The 18,479-nt window shown below is 37.4% G+C and overlaps 1 protein-coding gene across 1 annotated transcript in view; it reads right to left on the bottom strand.

Moving 5' to 3' along the window:
* NF1 (neurofibromin 1) overlaps nt 1-18,479 on the bottom strand; it is a gene marked incomplete at both ends in the record, with an annotated part of 254,679 nt that overhangs the window by 110,312 nt on the left and 125,888 nt on the right. Inside the window, 10 exons of the mRNA XM_079725195.1 lie at nt 2,905-3,040; nt 9,090-9,193; nt 9,344-9,505; nt 12,632-12,843; nt 12,963-13,144; nt 14,795-14,911; nt 15,659-15,742; nt 16,218-16,340; nt 16,606-16,745; nt 17,148-17,588. Of these exons, the coding sequence (XP_079581321.1) occupies nt 2,905-3,040; nt 9,090-9,193; nt 9,344-9,505; nt 12,632-12,843; nt 12,963-13,144; nt 14,795-14,911; nt 15,659-15,742; nt 16,218-16,340; nt 16,606-16,745; nt 17,148-17,588 (1,701 nt within the window). The remainder of the gene's footprint in view (nt 1-2,904; nt 3,041-9,089; nt 9,194-9,343; nt 9,506-12,631; nt 12,844-12,962; nt 13,145-14,794; nt 14,912-15,658; nt 15,743-16,217; nt 16,341-16,605; nt 16,746-17,147; nt 17,589-18,479) is intronic.

The following is an 18,479-nucleotide window of genomic DNA, read 5'->3' as shown; positions in this document are numbered from 1 at the left end:
CATTTTATTCTAGGAATTCTGTGCATTCAACACCATAACCCATAATAACTTGGCATTAGTTTGATATTTGTTCATCCATCCGTCCATCCATTCATCCAAGTAGTTATTGTGCACCTACTTGCTAGATACCATTCTAGGCACTGGAAGAAAGCAATAAAACAAGAAGACAGAGTCTTTTTCTCAAGGAGCTTTGATTCAAACTTTAGACTATATACTAGTCTATATAAGAGCGCTAGTAACCCAATTTATCCCCAAAATGCAGTTTTATACACTTTTTATTTTCAATTACGGTATATAACCATCAATTATAGCCTTAAAATTTTTGTGTAAACTACTTCTGTTTGGAGAAGCACATTTGCTAGGAAAAGACGACATTTATTTAGAATCATATTTAGCTCTTTCTCAGAATTCTCTCACCACAACTTAGGAGAATATCCACTCTGGGAATTATTTTCTCATTATTCCAAAACTATCAGGAGGAAAAGTGGAAATAAATACATGAGAAAATGTCTCAGTTATAAATCTAACACATGTTCACAGTTGGCTATTCCTATGTAATCTTAACCTAGTCCACTAAGTAAGGAGGCATATAAAATGAAAGACATGGTTAAACCATGATTTTAAAAAGGTTTAACAGTCAAAAATACTAACTCAAGTAAAAAGATCTAAAGCTCAGAGAAATTTATTAGCTAGCAATATACTCAGCTTTCAAATCTTCCCCAGTAGGTCCCAAAGCAGGAGACATATTTACTAGAGGGAAAAAAACAATCGACTACTATCCCTCCCAGCAGAACATAAAAGTACAAATGGACCATTATGTTATTGTCAAAGTCAAAAGGGCAAGGAAAAGCCAGAAGAGGGAAGATGAATAAAAATAAAAGAGCAAACTAAGGGAAAAACTACATTTGGAAGGAGACTCAATGAAAGAATATCTTGAGATCAAAGTTTATTTTTTTTGTTTTTAATTAGTAAATGTAAAATTTCCTGTTATCAGTCACTTATTAAAAAACAAACTCTTATTTATAAATAATATAGCATATATTTCCTCTATAGTATTGTACATTCCAACAATAAGTTTATCCAATACGTCCCCCAAATGCACTAACATTTAAATAATATTATTAAAGGGAATAATTGTATGTGAAATTTTAATACAATTCAGGTCTGTTGTAATATGGGATATTGTATTATGGCATGTTTTAAAAAGCACAACACATAGTGGTTAATAAGCCACCAATTATCAACTAGCATTATTTTCTGCATTATTTTCACTACCTCCCTCCCTTCCTAACTATGAAAGCTGGCAAGAATCTTGTTTACTTGGGTAGGAGAAATGGGGTTATTTATTCCTTCATTAAATATTTTCTAAGTACTTACTAAATGCCAAGCACTTAGTTCCTTTTTCCTTATCAAATGGGACTCCAAGTTTGCTGATGATACAAAAACTGTTTTCTTTTAGGGAGACAACCACATGAAGAATTTCTACTAAAATCTACTAGACCATATATGTAACCAGGTAGTTAGTACCCGTTCACTTCTAACCAGCTAAAGTCAAAGCCACTGCCACTTGAGAAATTCATTTGCTCTCTGAAAACAGTTACTACTAGGCCAACCAAGAAGTTGGTCCAGACTATTTTTAATATGTGCTCACCATTTCTTATCTGCCTAGTTTTATAAACAGAAGATGGACTGAATTGGATTTAAAGAGAAACCTGAATAATGCCCAAACTTATGCTATTACTTACTGTATTAGATTTCATATTATAACTAAACCACCCTCTGGTCTCAGATTTAACTAGCTGAAAAAATTATGTGGGGCTCTCCTAAGCTTCCTTGAGCTATTTTGAAAAGGCAGGAAAAGTCATGATAAATTAAATTAAGAGAGTTTTAATGCTAAGTATGCTTCATCATCTACAAACATGATGAAACATTTTTTTATAGATACAGCAGATACATCTTTATAAATAGCAATGGGGGAAAAATTCACAAAGAGCAGCCTGAAACAGCTTTTTTAAATGACAATTTCACTGATCTTGCTAATGTCTCTAAGCAACCGAAGCCCTGTGCTAAAAAACAAATGGCTGGGGATAACTCTGCAAGGAAAAAGACACAAAAGGCATGGGTTTTGATAAATGCATAATTTTTTCCCCCTATACCTGCCCCTGTCCCAAACTCCAGACCCACTAATGTTTCTTCCAGAATCACAGTTTTAACAGGCTAATGTGGATTTGCACTAATCTCCCTTGGAGTGATTAAATCATTTCTGAAACTGCATATGCCGATCAAAAACACAGTGGAAGCCATAAAAGAACACAGATGCAATTTCCTTAGCAAGTAGGGGATGACTGTGGACATCTGAACTCAGAAGCATTACTTGCAGCTCTAGTGTTGGAAAGTCTAATAATTTGATGTGAATGATGATGCAATATATTTTATAAGTAGCATTCTACATAAAATAAACATCAGCCTGTCCTAGGAAAACCTGACACAAACACAATAGAGCTTAATGAAAAAATCAAAATTATGGATCAAGCATTTCACAACACAGAAAGCAAGGAGTAGACCAGCCTCATATGTGAAAGACCCTATGAGTAATTCAGGTACAAGATAAAAACAACAACAAAAATTTCATAATGTATCTCATTTCAATCACATCTATTATACCCAGTAGATTTGGTGCATTTTAAGCTTCTCAAACGCAAGGAAAATGTATTATTTTTAAAGTACCCCCTTAAACTACTTTATATTTTTAAAGCCAATTTAAACAATTCTTAATGTATTATTCATCCAAATTGATTCAGTATTATCAACCACCCACTATTAGCAGCTAAATCCCTCTTTGGTAGAGCATTCTTTTAAATTTAGTTGTGGATTAATAATGGTAATCTCTAACCTTAAGCATACCTGGTACAAACAGTGGCACACACTTCGTAGCTGAGGGGGAAATTCGGAGGAGGAACTGATGATGGCATGGAAGAACTTTTCGGTCATCTGAAGGAGGTTCCGCTGGTTTTCCTCAAGGCTCTCTGACTGTTCTAACCTATCGAGAGGAAAAAGAAAAAAAGCAAAACCAATTAAAAACAAACAAACAAACAGACATACCCCTTAAAAGAGACTCCTTAAGAGACATTCAGCCAAATGCAACATTTGGACTTTGCTGGGAACCTGATTTAAACAAACCAACTATAAAAAAGGCAATTTTGAGAATTGTGTATAAAAATTCTTCTCCCTCTATATTTTCACAAATTTAGTATATGATTTTTATTTTTTTGTCCATCTAGTAGGTAGGAGAGTGCATCTCACAGTTTTAACTTTTATTTCCATGACTTCAGTAAAGTTAGACATGCTTTCAATATTTTGTGGCCATTCAGGCCCTATTTTCAACGGCCCTTCGTATCCAGTTTAATATCTCTAACTGCTAGGGGTCCCTCTTGCCAGTACCTAAAACTCAAGTTTGTTCAAAATCAGCTGATTTTTTTCCTCCTACTTGTATGTCTCATCCTGTGTTCCCCATGTTGTCAATGGCACCATCACTGTTTCAATCACGTCATTCAGGTGACCTCTGAAGTCACCTTTGTCCTCAGTACTCCATTATTCCCCACATTCAATTACTGTTGCTAATTCTTCTGTATGATTCTTTTTTTTTTTTAAGGTATTTATTTATTTATTTGGCCGTGCTGCACAGCATGCAGGATCTTAGTTCCCTGACCAGGGATTGAACCCGTGCCCCCTTAAGTAGAAGCACGGAGTCTTAACCACTGGACTGCCAGGGAAGCACCTCTTCTGTATGATTCTAAAGTCTTGGTGCTGTGATTAAAGGCAGATATTCAGAAGGCAGACTCACTAGGTTAAAATTTCAGCTTTACCACTTATTGACCATTATGACCCTGGTCAAGATACTTAACTTCTCTGAGCCTCATTTTTTCCATCAATAAGACAGGAATAATTACAATGCCTACTTTATGGGGTTTAAATTTTACCCAGTGGCTCTCAAATCCACAAACCTTTCCTTGAGCTGCCCAACCGAACTCTCAAAACACATTCCCTATGAAAGTCACTACTTAGCTACTTGTTATATGTCGTATCTCCCCTACTAAACTGTAAGATCCTTGAAGGATGTATTCATCTTTGACCCCTTAAAAACTATCATAGTACCTTACCAAAACAATTATTGAATAAATACTTGTTTTCAGGGCTTCCCTGGTGGCGCAGGGGTTGAGAGTCCGCCTGCCGATGCAGGGGATGTGGGTTCGTGCCCCGGTCCGGGAAGATCCCACATGCCATGGAGCGGCTGGGCCCGTGAGCCATGGCCACTGAGCCTGCCCGTCCGGAGCCTGTGCTCCGCCAATGGGAGAGGCCACAACAGTGAGAGGCCCGTGTACCGAAAAAAAAAAACAAAACAAAACAAACAAAAAAAACTTGTTTTCAATCTCTTAACTAGTAATTTTCTTTCTCTACTAATTTACATATTACATAAAAGTTTGGGACACTCCAGATTCCTTGCAGCTCACCATGTGGTGCAGCATATGGATACAGTAAGAGTTTGGAAATTAACGTAGATGACAGGCAGGAAAGATTTCATGGACTAGGTGAGTTCTAAACGAGGGAAAGAATCTGCACAGGCAAAAAGAAGTAAGGGCATTTCAGAAAGAAGGCAGGACAAGCACACAGTTCAATCTGACAAACGTTTATCATGTGTCTACTATTTGCCATCTTAATGCCAGGTGCTGAGGATTCAATAATAATTGGCCTTTGAACTTCTCAAAGAGGGGAGACAAGTACACACTAAGTAATGAGTACAATCATTCAAGGATATAAAAGACAAAATAGCAAACCAGAGATAGACACGATTAATTCACATGGCAACTGGTTGCCGGGAAGTCAGAGGCAGAAAATGAACTTGGGATATATGGGGAACTAAAAAGAGACTGGTCTAAATATGGGGCTTTATGCAGGGAGATCACTTAAGAAGCTACAATAGTAACTCAAATCTGAGATATGGAGGGCACAGAAGCTTTGCGTATGAAAGAAAAGATTAACAATATATTTAACAGGGCCAGAAGAGATTCCTAGAAACCTTGACAGTTCTTGTCTACTTTGTGGGAACTTTTTCTTAATGAGTCAACACAGCAGCAGGTGTGCTGCTGGTCTGTTTCAGATGTCCCTCTAATACATCTATCCCTCCTGCCTCCCACATGCCAATGATAACTTATTGGCTATTCCATTAATTCTGATCTATAATGAAGCTTTGTGTTCAATTATTTAAGTGTTTGTGTGTATAAAAAATTTTCCCTCTGATTTTCAATCAGCTTTTGTTTTTGTTTTTTTATCCTATTGTTTTCCTGTTTTTAATTTCATTGATTTCTAATTTTTATTTCTTTCCTTCTGCTTGCTTTAGGTTTATACTGAACTTTCTCTAATTTTCTAAGGTGAAAGTTTAGGCCATTCATTTTAGATCTTTCTTCTTTTCTAATATATGCATTTAATGCTGTAAATACTACATTTCACTACATTCCACACATTCTGATAAGATGTACTTTCATTTTCATTTAGTTTTTCTTTTTCTTTGCATTTCAATTTTGGAAATCTCTATTGACATATCTTCAAGTTCACTAATTCTTTTCTCATTTGTGTCCAGTCTACTGATAAGCCCATCCAAAGGCATTTTTCCTTTCTGTTACAATGTTTTTGATTTCTAGCATTTCCTTTTGATTCTTTCTTAGAGTTTCAATCTCTGTTTAAGTCACGCACTGGTTGTCGCATGTTGCCCACTTTTTTCCATAGAGCCCTTAACATATTAATTGTAGTTATTTTAATCCTTGTCTGATAATTCCAAAATCTGTCACACCTGAGTCTAGTTCAGATGCTTGCTTTGTCTCTTGAGACTGTGATTTTTATTGCTTTTTAGCATGCTTTGTAATTTTTTTTGTTGAAAGACCCAAGACATAATGGGTAGCAGGAACAGAAACAAAGACGTCTTTAATGTAAGGTTTAATGTTAATCTGGCTAGGACTTAGGTTGTGTTTAATGTTTGCTGTAGCTATAGGTGTCAATTTCTTCCAGTGTCCTTGTTTTTGTCTACCTAGTTGTCTGGGATTCCCTAGTTTTCCCTAGGAATTTCTTCCTAGAGTCTCTGTGTTGAAGCTCTCTGTTGTAACCCACTTTTAATACACTGGAGTCCTGTTGATGTAGTAGTGAGGTACTGGGGAGGGGAAGCAGTCTATAATCTTATGCTTATATCTCCATTGTTTTACTGGGCCACAGTGGCTGGGCTATGACCTTCAGAAGAATTTCTTAGCCTTTTTTCTCCCCTTATGTGAGTCAGGAAGGCTAGAGGAGGCTGAAGTTGGGTAACTGCCCATCCTCCAGGTCAGATAAGGCTCTGGTAGTTATCCTTAAAGGCAGGCCTTTGTAAGGGAGAACAGAACACTATGGGCATATTACAAAATGGTTACTTTCCCCCTTCCCCTGCCCAGAGCACAAGGGGACTTTTCTTCCATCTTCACCATGAGAACCTGGTAGGGTTTCTAGAGGTCAAACTCACAGAAGTGTGGGGGTCCCCCTGACACAGGGCCCCCAGGAGCTTTCATTCTCAAGCTAATCCACACTCAACCTCCAGCAAGTTGTCAACTACAGCCTAAGTGTTCCTACCAGTTACTGACTCCAGCAGCTGTTTCTCCCTGTAAGCTGGGATTCTCTGAATTTGGCTGTCACGCCAGTCTTTTCCCTTTTTTTTTGGGGGGGGGTGCCCTTCAATTCTCTGATGAATTTAAGAAGAGTTGCTGATTTTCTGTTTTCAGCTTTTTCTTGTTATGAACATAGCATTGTCAACTTCCAAGCCCTCTACATGTCAGAAAAGATGTCAACTTGATTTTAAGTAACCTGAATATAGGAAGTTGGTCATCTAGTTCCCTTCTCTGTACCAAAGTACTTAGTACAGTAGATTTCTTTCAGGCAGTAGTTCACTCTCTAAGCAATTTTTACCCTTTAGAAAGTGAAATTGCTAAATGGTAACAAAATACAAGATAACATTAAAAGAATGTCGCTTTTAAGTTTTAAACTACAACTTTTTAACCATTTTAACAATAACTGGTTAATTTAGGTGCCAGAGTTCTGATTAGATATTACTGTTGATACTTCAGCAAAGGCAGAGCCAAAAATATCAACTGATACGAAGTTGCCAAATAAAATTATTTAGGAAGAGAAACCATCAAGAAACTCTGAACTTGAAAATAAAAAATAAAATAATGTTAAGGTCCTAACTGAAAGACAAGAGATGTGGCATAGAAAAAGCAAGCATAAGTGTTTAAAATTTCATTCAACAAATATTTATGAAATGCCAACTATAAGCCAGATACCATGGGGACAGGTAGAAAGCTTCATGGAGATGGTGGTTTTTAAACTGCACCTTACATTACCCCTTGGCCTCTTTCCCTTCTCCTAAATCAATCCTCATTATAGGAGGAAGAGCGAGATAGATTAAAAAAAAAACAGAGTCAAGCACGCTCAGTTCAGTGCCATCCTCTCCATTCTAGATATGTCTGCCTGCAGAAAAGATATAATCTGGTCTTCTCTCCACTTGTGATAAAAAGCTTGCCAGCCCCTGTGATGGAAGCCTGTAGTTTACCCAGCTGTGCAAGGGATGGGGAAGATGATTCTAATTCAAGGTGATGTATTAGCAAGCTTATGTTATATGCCCACAGGATCTAAAGTCCCACTCTTTAATCATTTTTATCAGAAATAAAGGAGATAGCTGATTCCTCGGTGCTTCACTCCCATCCCTCCCCTCCATCTACCCTTTTGGTTTTGAATTTGGTGGGGGGAAAATGGGTATTACTTATTAGGCAACTCTAATCCCAATGAACCGCATGTTGTCAAGCCACTTTAAAAATGTACAACACGTGCATATTTCACTGCAGTTAAAGTACAGAGATGACATGAAAGAATGACAAGTAGTGATGTGGATTATAGTCAGATGAGTTTTTTTCTTGCAGTCAATGGGGAACAACTGATGGTTTCTAAGAAAAAAAGTGACAAAAAATTTTAGGTTTCAGAATAATTCCTGCAGTAAATGATCTGCAAATAAAAAGATAATGCTAGGACAATAATTAGAAAGTTACTACAAAAGTCAATGGGATTGGGACTTCCCAGGTGGCACGGTGATTAAGAATCCGCCTGCCAATGCAGGGGACACGGGTTCAAGCCCTGGTCCGGAAGATGCCACATGCCGCACAGCAACTAAGCCCACGTGCCGCAACCACTGAAGCTTGCACGCCTAGAGCCCGCGCGCCGCAACGAAGAGTAGCCCCTGCTCGCCACAGCTAGAGAAAGCCCGCACGGAGCAAAAAAGACCCAATGCAGCCAAATATTAATTAATTAATTAATTAATTAAAAAGTCAATGGGATCGATATGGCATTGGCTAAGTAAATTATGATATTGCCAAACCACAAACTATTATGCAGCAGTTAAAAAGAATCAGATTCATTATCTTTCTATACTGACAAAGAATGATCTAAGACACAGGGTTATGTTAAAAAAAAAAAAGTTGCAAAACCATGTATATATTGATAATATCTTACCATTTACATTAAGTGCTCACATTATAATATAGTTTCTACCACTAGAGGTATGTATATGCAAATGGACTGAAAAAAGGACAGAAGAACGGCCTAACTAGTAACAGTGCTATGTCTCTAGAGGTGACAGTCAAAGACACCTTTAACGTTATTTGTAATTTTCTTTAAGAAAAATGTATTTGAGGGACTTCCCCGGTTGTGCAGTGGTTGGGACTCCGTGCTCCCAGTGCCGGGGGCCCGGGTTTGATCCCTGGTCAGGGAACTAGATCCCACATGCATGCCGCAACTAAGGAGCCTGCGAGCCGCAACTAGGGAGCCTGCCTGCTGTAACTAAGACCCAGCGCAACCAAATAAATAAATATTAAAAAAAAAAGAAAAGAAAAATGTATTTGTGTGTAACTTTTATAATTAAAGACTAATCTTAAGAATCAAGGGAAGAAATTATGAGGGCCTTGCCTCATGTAGTGGAAATGAAAAAATGGAGAGCTGTTGCAGATGAGAGGATGACACACCTGGTAGGATCTACTTCAAAGCTAACATGCTGCCAATCAGAGGATGTGATCACAATCCGTAATAAAGGATCCAGGAGTTTCTGTAGGTAGGTAGCACCATATACCTAAAGAAATACACAAGTAGGAATTTATTATGCCTGCTCCAAATATCTTGCATTAAAGAAGACATTCTGCTCTGTACATAATCACTGCTTGGCATACCTCCGCACCAAAAAAAAAAAAAAAAAAAAAAAAAAAGATAAATGGATACAAACCTTGAAACAGAAGGTCATTATTTTACTGGCTAAGCTGTTGCCTCGGAAAAGAGTCTGCATGGAGTCTGCCAATTCTACTTCCTTAGAAAACATGTTCCAGAGCAGTTGGTAGAGTAAATGCCGAGAGTCAAATAGAGTCACTAGAACTCGAGCTAGTTCATCCTGAGAACAAAATAAAATTGTGTCAGTGTGAACAGTTCCATTTTTCCTTAAGCAGGAAACTGAAAGGCAAATCGAAAGCTGACAACCACCTGCTGAACTGAGGTATATGGTGACTGGTTAAGTTTTCCCCTGGGGTTTTTATCTGTGTATATCTGTCTATAACAGATGACTATTTCTATACACCTACAGTAGCTGCTAACTCTAAGGATTAAATGATAAAAGGTAAGAGAGGCCAAGGCTTTACCAGAAGACAAAAAAAAAAATCCAGGATTCAGTTCACATTCTATGACAAAATGAAAGAAAACAGAAATAGAAGATGATGGCAAAGAATGTGATATGCACAGATCATTGTCTTAGAAAATCAATGAGGGCGAATAAAACTTCAGTGACCACAGAGCTCTACTCTCCACTCATATGGTCAGGGAAACTCAGTGAACGCTGAACACGGCTAGGCAGGAAACAACAGAAATGGAAAAACTACAGGATTTGCAGCAAGTCAGGGAAAAGACCTAGGCTGTGCATTCAGAACCAAAAGATTAGTCAGATTTACATACAAAGTGGGGATGGTGGCTAATTCCCATCTAGTTCTTAAATGATAAGCCTCATAATTCCCCACAGTAAAGTATCTTTTGGTACACTCAAGAAAAATGAACGTGATAGTAAATCACTGTTTAACCATACATGTTGGGAAGAGATTTAGAGAGAACAGGGGTAGCCATAATAAGATGGCCCAAACTTCAATCAGTGACAACAAAGCCAGGATCATGGCATATAGCTCCTCTAATTCTTGTCTGGTTCCAGGATTATTATAATCTGTTATTCCAGTAAAGGAAAAAATTTAACAATCCTAACCACAGATAACTGAAGCCAAATAAGACCCAATACTCTGCTATATGTCCTACAGTTACATAATACGTAATTGACTAGATATAAAAATTCTATCCTCCATTTTAAAGCCAAGTGTAATTACAAGAGACAATTCAGTTACAAAATAAAACTATTTTTAGACTGCTGTGCCAGTTTTTTCCACTCTAATCCCTCCCCTGCAAAATTCTGAAAACTTTAAGCACCAGAATTTATTTATTTATTTATAGTATTTTAATTTATTTAAGAATAACATAATAAAAATAACATCATAAATCCATAATATGTTAGCATAAACAACATTTTTTTGAAAAATAATTATATTTTCCAAAACAACAACAACAAAAATCTGTGAAGAGTAGTGTTGTTTTGTATTTTTGCATTTTTAAAAAGCATCTGGCTTTATAAATGATAGCTGAATTTTCATATAAGCCCCAGAATTTAAATTTACAAAATAGAACTAAAATTTTTAAAGTTATCTTGTATTTTGTTTAGATACAGTTCGAATAGATCTGGCCTAATATAAAAGTCCTTCTCTAAAAAAAAGTCATTTAGTATAAAACACATAAGAAATGATTTACTGAAAGAAAACAAAATGTTTAAAGCCTCTTGGACTTAACTAATTCTATTTGATTGAAAAAATTACTGATAATTTTTAGCACGAATTATAGGTAGGTGCTAAAAGGTAATTCAGAATTCCATTTTCAAAATATATGAAGATTTGTGAACTCATGTTAGGCTTCAAGAGGATTTCAACAATTTCCTTTTTCTAACTCCCTAGCTACAAGCAGGATTCCATCTTCATTCATTAAACAATTACTTACTGAGTCATTGTTATATGCCAGATTGTACTTCAAGACCTGGAACTACAGCAGTAAACAACATAGACACAGTCTGCTCTCATGTAGCTCACATTGTGGTGGAAGAGACCAAGCAATCAAATAAACAAGATAATTTCACATAGTAAATAACTGCTGCAAAGAAAATATAACAAGGAATGGAATAAAATGACTGTGGGTGTGGTTTTGATTGGATGGCCAGAAAAGACCTCACTAGGAAAGTGATATCTGACTTGAAACTTGAATAACAAGAGACCAGGGAATAAGTATTCTAGGCAGCAGCAGCAGCAAGGGTGCTCAAGGGTAGAAATAAGCCTAACATGTTTGATGGCCAGTGTGGTTTCAGTCTGGTGAACAAGAAGGAAAATGGCATAAGATGATGTCAGAGATGAGGCAGGGCCCAGGCTGGGTAGAGCCTTGTAGACCAGGGTAAAGAGTTTGAGTTTCACTGTTAGTATAAAGAATAAGATCCTACAGCTTTTAAGCAGAAACACATCTACAGGCAACAACAGATTAGATATAATTAGATAATTATAGATATAATTATAAATTAGATACAATTTACTAAAATGAAATGAAATCATTTTCGGTACAGTATAAACTAAACAGCTTTTTACCATGGAAAGGGACAAGCTTTCTCAAATGTTTAGCATATGTTACCAAAAACGATATGGTTCTAGGAAATTTTTTATTAAGAGATGCCAAATAGCCATATTATGTCTTCTGTATTTAAAACAAGCAATGTCACAATTTCAAATGCAAATTAGAGTGGTTAAATTTTTTAAAAATTGTATAACGCATTACAGAAAAAAAGAGCTGTGAACTAGAGGTATATCAATAGTAAACAGGCATAAGCCTTGAATTCTAGTTCTAGCATTACTAACAACTAAATATGAGATTTAACCCTAATTATCTCATTTAATATATGAAGACACCAGACCAGATCAGGGGTTTTAATTTTCTTTTGATGAGTGTTCAAATGGAATTTTTCAGTGGGTCAGGTAAGGAGTTTGAGTTTTACTTTAAATATGTGAAATAAGATCCTCATGTTTAAGAAATCTAGCAAGGGCTAGAAGAGCCAACCACTTTCCACAGCTGAAAATCACTCAAATAATATCTGAAGTTTCTTCCAGCTCTAAAAGTTTTAGCAATTGATTCAATTCATTGATACACACTACTATATAGAAAATAAACAAGGACCTACTGTATAGCACAGGGAACTATATCCAGTATCTTGTAATAACCTATAATGGAAAAGAATCTGAAAAAGAATATGTATATATGACTCAATCACTTTGCTGTACACCTGAAACACTGTAAATCAACTATACTTCAATTTTTTAAAAATTCATTGAATGAATGAATTTTGAAGCATCTGCTATGTGCCAGGCACTGTTCTTCTGCTCTTACTCAATGCACTTACCCACTGAGAACAAGGGACCACATTGGCCAGAGCCATAGCTATTGGGAGCTCTCCTTGATCACCCATCATTGTGACCAACTCCACCAGTCTCTCAAAACGATCTGCCAACACCGTTTCTGCAAGTGTGTCAAATTCTGTGCCTTGTTGAAGGATTTTTGTCAGAACTTCCATAAATGTAGCTCTTGTCTGGAGATCTTTGTGATAACCTAAACCTGATATGGACAGACAGATGCAAATTTACTAACATGGTCTTTCTGAAGTAATTCCACTTGTCTTACATGCCAGTTCTCTAGGTTTTAAATTTCTAAAGGAAGCTTTCATTTTATCTCACCTATGGAGTGCATGAGGCCACTGTCCACGTTAGCATTGAGTAAGTTTGACATTGCCAGGACTGTACAGTGCCTCAGTGATGCCAGCCTCCGAGACATGCCACGTTTCCTACCACCTGTTTGTGCATTTTCATCTTCAACTTCACTACAGTCGTTCAAAAGGTTCATGAACAATGTGAAATACCTGTGAAATAAAAAGACTGACCCTTACCCAGGGAAGGCCACATCAACCAGACAGCGAATCAGACATTCTGAAACCATCACATGTGCATCACATGAGCGGCTCTGGGTATCTGCTTCTCTCCAGTCTTGGGGTAATCAGGTAGCATGGCTCATTATGAAGTGTTTTGTGTTGAATATGATTTTATCCCGACAAAGCTCAGTATTTCATAATATAAACACCAAATACATGCAGTGTTTCCTGGTAAATGCATCACTTTTAATGTTTAGAATATAAAAATTAGTGGTCCAAACAGTTTAGACAATGACATTTTAAATGACTGAAGGAGGTGATCTGGGTTTTACTGCCAATAAAATTCACCAATCAGACTTCCCTGGTGGCGCTGTGGTTAAGAATCTGCCTGCCAATGCAGGGGACACAGGTGCGAGCCCTGGTCCGGGAAGATCCCACATACCGCAGAGCAACTAAGCCTGTGCGCCACAACTACTGAGCCTGCACTCTAGAGCCTGCGTGCCACAACTACTGAAGCCCGCATGCCTAGAGCCCGTGCTCCGCAACGAGAAGCCACCACAACAAGAAGCCCGCACACTGCAACGAAGAGTAGCCCTCGCTCGCCGCAACTAGAAAAAGCCCATGCTCAGCAACGAAGACCCAATGCAGCCAAAAATAAATAAATAAATAAATAAATAAATAAAAATTCACCAATCAAATTATTTTCTTTAAAAACCACAAAACAGGGCCTCCCTGGTGGCGCAGTGGTTGAGAGTCCGCCTGCCGATGCGGGGGATACGGGTTCGTGCCCCGGTCTGGGAGGATCCCATATGCCGCGGAGCGGCTGGGCCCGTGAGCCATGGCTGCTGAGCCTGCGCATCCGGAGCCTGTGCTCCGCAACGGGAGAGGCCACAACAGTGAGAGGCCCGCATACCACAAAAAAAAAAAAAAAAAAAAAAAAAAAAAAAAAAAAAAACCACAAAACACTGGATTACTGGACTGAATGTCAATATTATGACATAGTATGAGTGTGTTTCATGTTTGGTAATTGCAATCATTGTTGCTTTTGTTGTGGTCATCCATTTACAATGCTTGGTGTCAGTTTATTTATCTTTCTTTCTTTTTTTTTTTTTTTGCGGTACGCGGGCCTCTCACTGCTGTGGCTTCTCCTGTTGCGGAGCACAGGCTCCAGACGCGCAGGCTCAGCGGCCATGGCTCACGGGCCCAGCCGCTCCGCGGCATGTGGGATCCTCCCGGACCGGGGCACGAACCCGTGTCTCCCGCATCGGCAGGCGGCCTCTCAACCACCGCGCCACCAGGGAAGCCCTATTTATCTCTTGTAAAAATAAAATACAGTGTGCGTGTGTGGAAAAAAAAAAAAATACAGGGTGTTCAGTAGAAAAGAAAAAACAAACAAACAAACACAAAACACATGTGCATCACATGAGTGGCTCTGGTATAGGGCTTCCTATACAAGCCCTAACATGGATAATACTGCTTCAAGCACATGTTATATTTTGTGAGACAGCGGCTGATGGCCATAATAACAAAGCATTTGAGGTCCATTTTCTAAATATAATCATTTGCTACTTTGGTTACACTTTGTTTTGGTGTGTGTGGGGCTTTGTTTTTTGCTTTGTATTTTTGGTGACTGAAATTTACTTAAGAAATAACTGTGATTTGGCTTCCATCAATTCCACACCATCTCCTTCCTCAGGCTGCAGCGGAAGACCAGCCAGGAGTGAAACTACTGCTTCCATGCTTGCCTGGTCCAAATCTCTGAAGAAAAAAAAAGTTTAAAGACCACAAATCTTTCAGGTTCTTCCACTCCACCTTCCCCTCAAATAAACTTCTTCTTAACAGACACAAACTTTAATAACTACCTATTTCATTAAACAAATTACTATGAAAACCTAAATAATTTGAGTTAATATGCAGAGCCCAGAATGCCAAGACATTTCAAGTTGGGGAGAGGGTGATAATAACTTTCTACAAAGTAATCTTGGCAAAATGACTACCTTAAATTAAAAGCACATACTATGGAAACAAGGCTGGCCAAAGAAATATATGTGAATGGTTTTTGTGTAATACATAATGTTTAAATATTTCTGATACATTGCAATAAGTGTTTATCATTAGAGCAAACTTAAGCAATTACATTTTAGAAAGACTCAAAATGGCTAAGTTCCTCAAATAATATCTTTATCCAATCAAAAATTAAAAACCATCTAAGGCTTTATACACCTTATTTTCCAACTGTAGACTATCCTCCCTAAACAGACAACACAAGCTTTCCAAACATAACACTCTCTCTCACATTTTTTTTTTACTGAAAGTCTTTTAGTTAAAAAGAAAAAGAAATAATAAAGATTATATCTTATATAATTCAAATGCAAAAGCTTGATATCCCAAAAAACAATTTTAATACACATAAAATATATGTATACAAACTATAATGAAGTAGTAGTAACACCTAGAGTAAACCTGCTGATACTTAGTTAAAGGTCTTTTTTTTTTTGTTGTTACCTTGTAAGACATTTTACATCATCATCTGCTGCTTGGTTTGATGTTCCCATAACCCAATCTGTCAGGTATTCTACCATCTTATTCCTATAGAATGGCAGAGAAAAAGAAAAGAGGACACAGCTTTTTTAAAGTCACACATACACTTTTAGTCATATAAGAATTTTTAATAGTTCAAGTAATTTCCCAAATCACCCAAGCAACATGACAATTTCATAAAAGAGATACGGCTATTACAAATCTAACAGCGAGAAGGGCACAAACCTGAGTAACCTGGGTACTGATCCACCACATCAGCCCTTAGCTATGGTATCCATTTGGATACAGAATCAAATTCTTGGCTCAAGTGTAGTAAAATTTTAGAAAAAGGGAGCACTGTCATGGGCATAAAGGTTTGGGAAATTTGAAAAGATATGAAGAGAAAAAAAAACACACACACACATAAAATGCTTCTTTTTCACCTTCCCCGCTTCCCATGATAACCAGTTGCACACTACTTTTCTGTACTTCACTTAACATAATAAGATTTACAAGATTTAACTTTGCTCTTTTGAGAACTCACCTAAATTTCATCTCTTGACAAAATGAGAGGTCATCTCTCCTTGCCATCATTACCTCCACTAACTGACACAGTTTCGTTTTTATTTGAATTGCATGGACCATATTCCCAAGCACACGAACATATCTAGACACAGAAGCATTAAAAAAATAGTAATCCGATATAAACAAAAGAGAAGATTTTCTAAATGCTTTCATCTCTAAGTAAAATGATTAAATGTAACCATAAGAACTACAGGATTTTCATTTTGTTTATATGAGAACATATATAACTTCTAATTACCTTATTATTACACCCTAATCTGGGTGCAACAGAGAAAAGGATGGCAAATTATTTCACTACTAACTACCGATACCAATGTGTGTCTGCTACACTTCAGTAGAATGCTTACCTGACCAGATTTAACATCATTGTTTCAATGCTAGCTTGCCCCAGATGTTCAGAGCTGCCTTCAGTATGATTATCTAGTAAGTTCTTCATTATAGCTATGGTTTGCTCCACGAACTGAGTATTGGTGTCAGTCAATAAAACCTATACGAAGAACAAAACATTGGGAATTGATTTGGGAATCAATGCACAGCAGACAGACCACAGAGAGATGAAGCTGCCTGATCTAAATGTCATACACATGCAGAAATTCAACCATGGGCACATATCCAAACGTGCACATAGATACACACAGACACTCATATCCATACCCAAGACATTGTTAACCCCAGGCACGCCCATGCACTAGAGTCCCTAAAAAGCAAATTGATTCCTACATTAGACGATTCTTCTTTTTGCAATGTTTTCACCTATTTTTTTAAAATTATAAGTGAAAGTTCATGCCAGTATCGAAATTAAATAATCTAAAAGGAAAAGGCTTCATTATTTCAAATGAGTCACTCTATTCACAGGGAAGGGCGAAAAATAAAACAGAGAACACTTTACCTGCCCTTGGGAGTCAAAAAACTTGCTGATGGTATTCTTCAGTTTGTTAAAGAGCATTGGATAAAGAGCAGGACTCAATTCTAGACCCACCAGATCCTTAACATTGGTCCGTATTTGAAGTCCCACTTTCTCATGGTTACAGACCATTAAGGATAGCAGCCGATCCATAAATTTGCTGACAGGTGTATCTGCGTTTCCCTCTGAGGACATCACTGAAATCATGGAACCCTTGCGTTCACTGACTGGGCCCATGGGTGGGCTATAGGTTGCCAGGCCAGAATTGCTTCTCTGCTGCAGGCATACTCCCCCAAGGGCACAAAGGAAGCCAGTCATGTTGATCCATTCTTGTAGGGAGTCTGTGTCAGACAAATCTATGGATCCTCCTCCACTCACATGAGACATTCGCCTCTTAACGATGGTCTTGTGAAGGCTTTCAGCAGCCTAAACACAAAATTTTTATGGAAAGCATGAATTCAACCTAAATTGGTTGAGAGATTTGACAAATTACTTTTTATCCAACATTTCTTCCATGACAAAAGAACATTTTTTACATTTAAAAACTCCAAGTCAAAAAAAAAAAAAAAAAAAAAAAAAAAAAAACTCCAAGTCTTCACTCTGTAATTTCTAGTCACATCAAGGTATCTTACTGCTTGAGGATGGATGAGTCTTAAGTTACAGAATTGAAGGTAGTGATACACGTATATCCAGTATCAGATACAGAAGGTGGTGATGGACTGCAGTTCAGGAAGGAACATACTTTCAAAACATTTGCTTATATCAATTCCTGGACACAGAGGCCACATCTGTGCTGCTTCAAGGAATATAAGCATTTGGAGATTTTTAACCAAGTAGTGTGTGCACTTAGTAACTTAGTGATTGCTGAAGTTCAAGTGCTCTGGGATCAGCTCTGTAAACATTGTACTACTATTAATATATTGGGTTGGGCAGAAAGTTCATTCGGATTTTCCCATAAGCTCTTACAGAAGATCTTATAGATTCCCACATGGCAAGATGAGAGTAACCAAGTGGAAGAACCACTGAAAACAGAAAAGAGTGTAATGAAGGAGTACAGAAAGATAAAAAATCAATAGAAAAAAATAATACTCCACAAGAATTTGTAACCTGACAGAGGAGGAATCTTCCAGGAGTTCTGGTCCTTTAGTTTATGGAATAGAGATGAGAAAGAAAAACTTACTATGTGTAGCAAAAATTTTTCAGATTCAATTTCCCAACTGCTTGCAAGCATAATACTCACCTTACTATAGAGGATATATCAACCTAAGAAAGCAACATATTAGGGACAATCTGTGACATGGTTGATGTAGAAGTGCC

The sequence above is a fragment of the Hyperoodon ampullatus genome, assembly GCF_949752795.1.
Source record: "Hyperoodon ampullatus genome assembly, chromosome: 19".
NCBI lineage: Eukaryota > Metazoa > Chordata > Mammalia > Artiodactyla > Ziphiidae > Hyperoodon > Hyperoodon ampullatus.
Note: the sequence above shows the minus strand (reverse complement) of the source record. Positions and strands in the feature narration are given on the sequence as shown.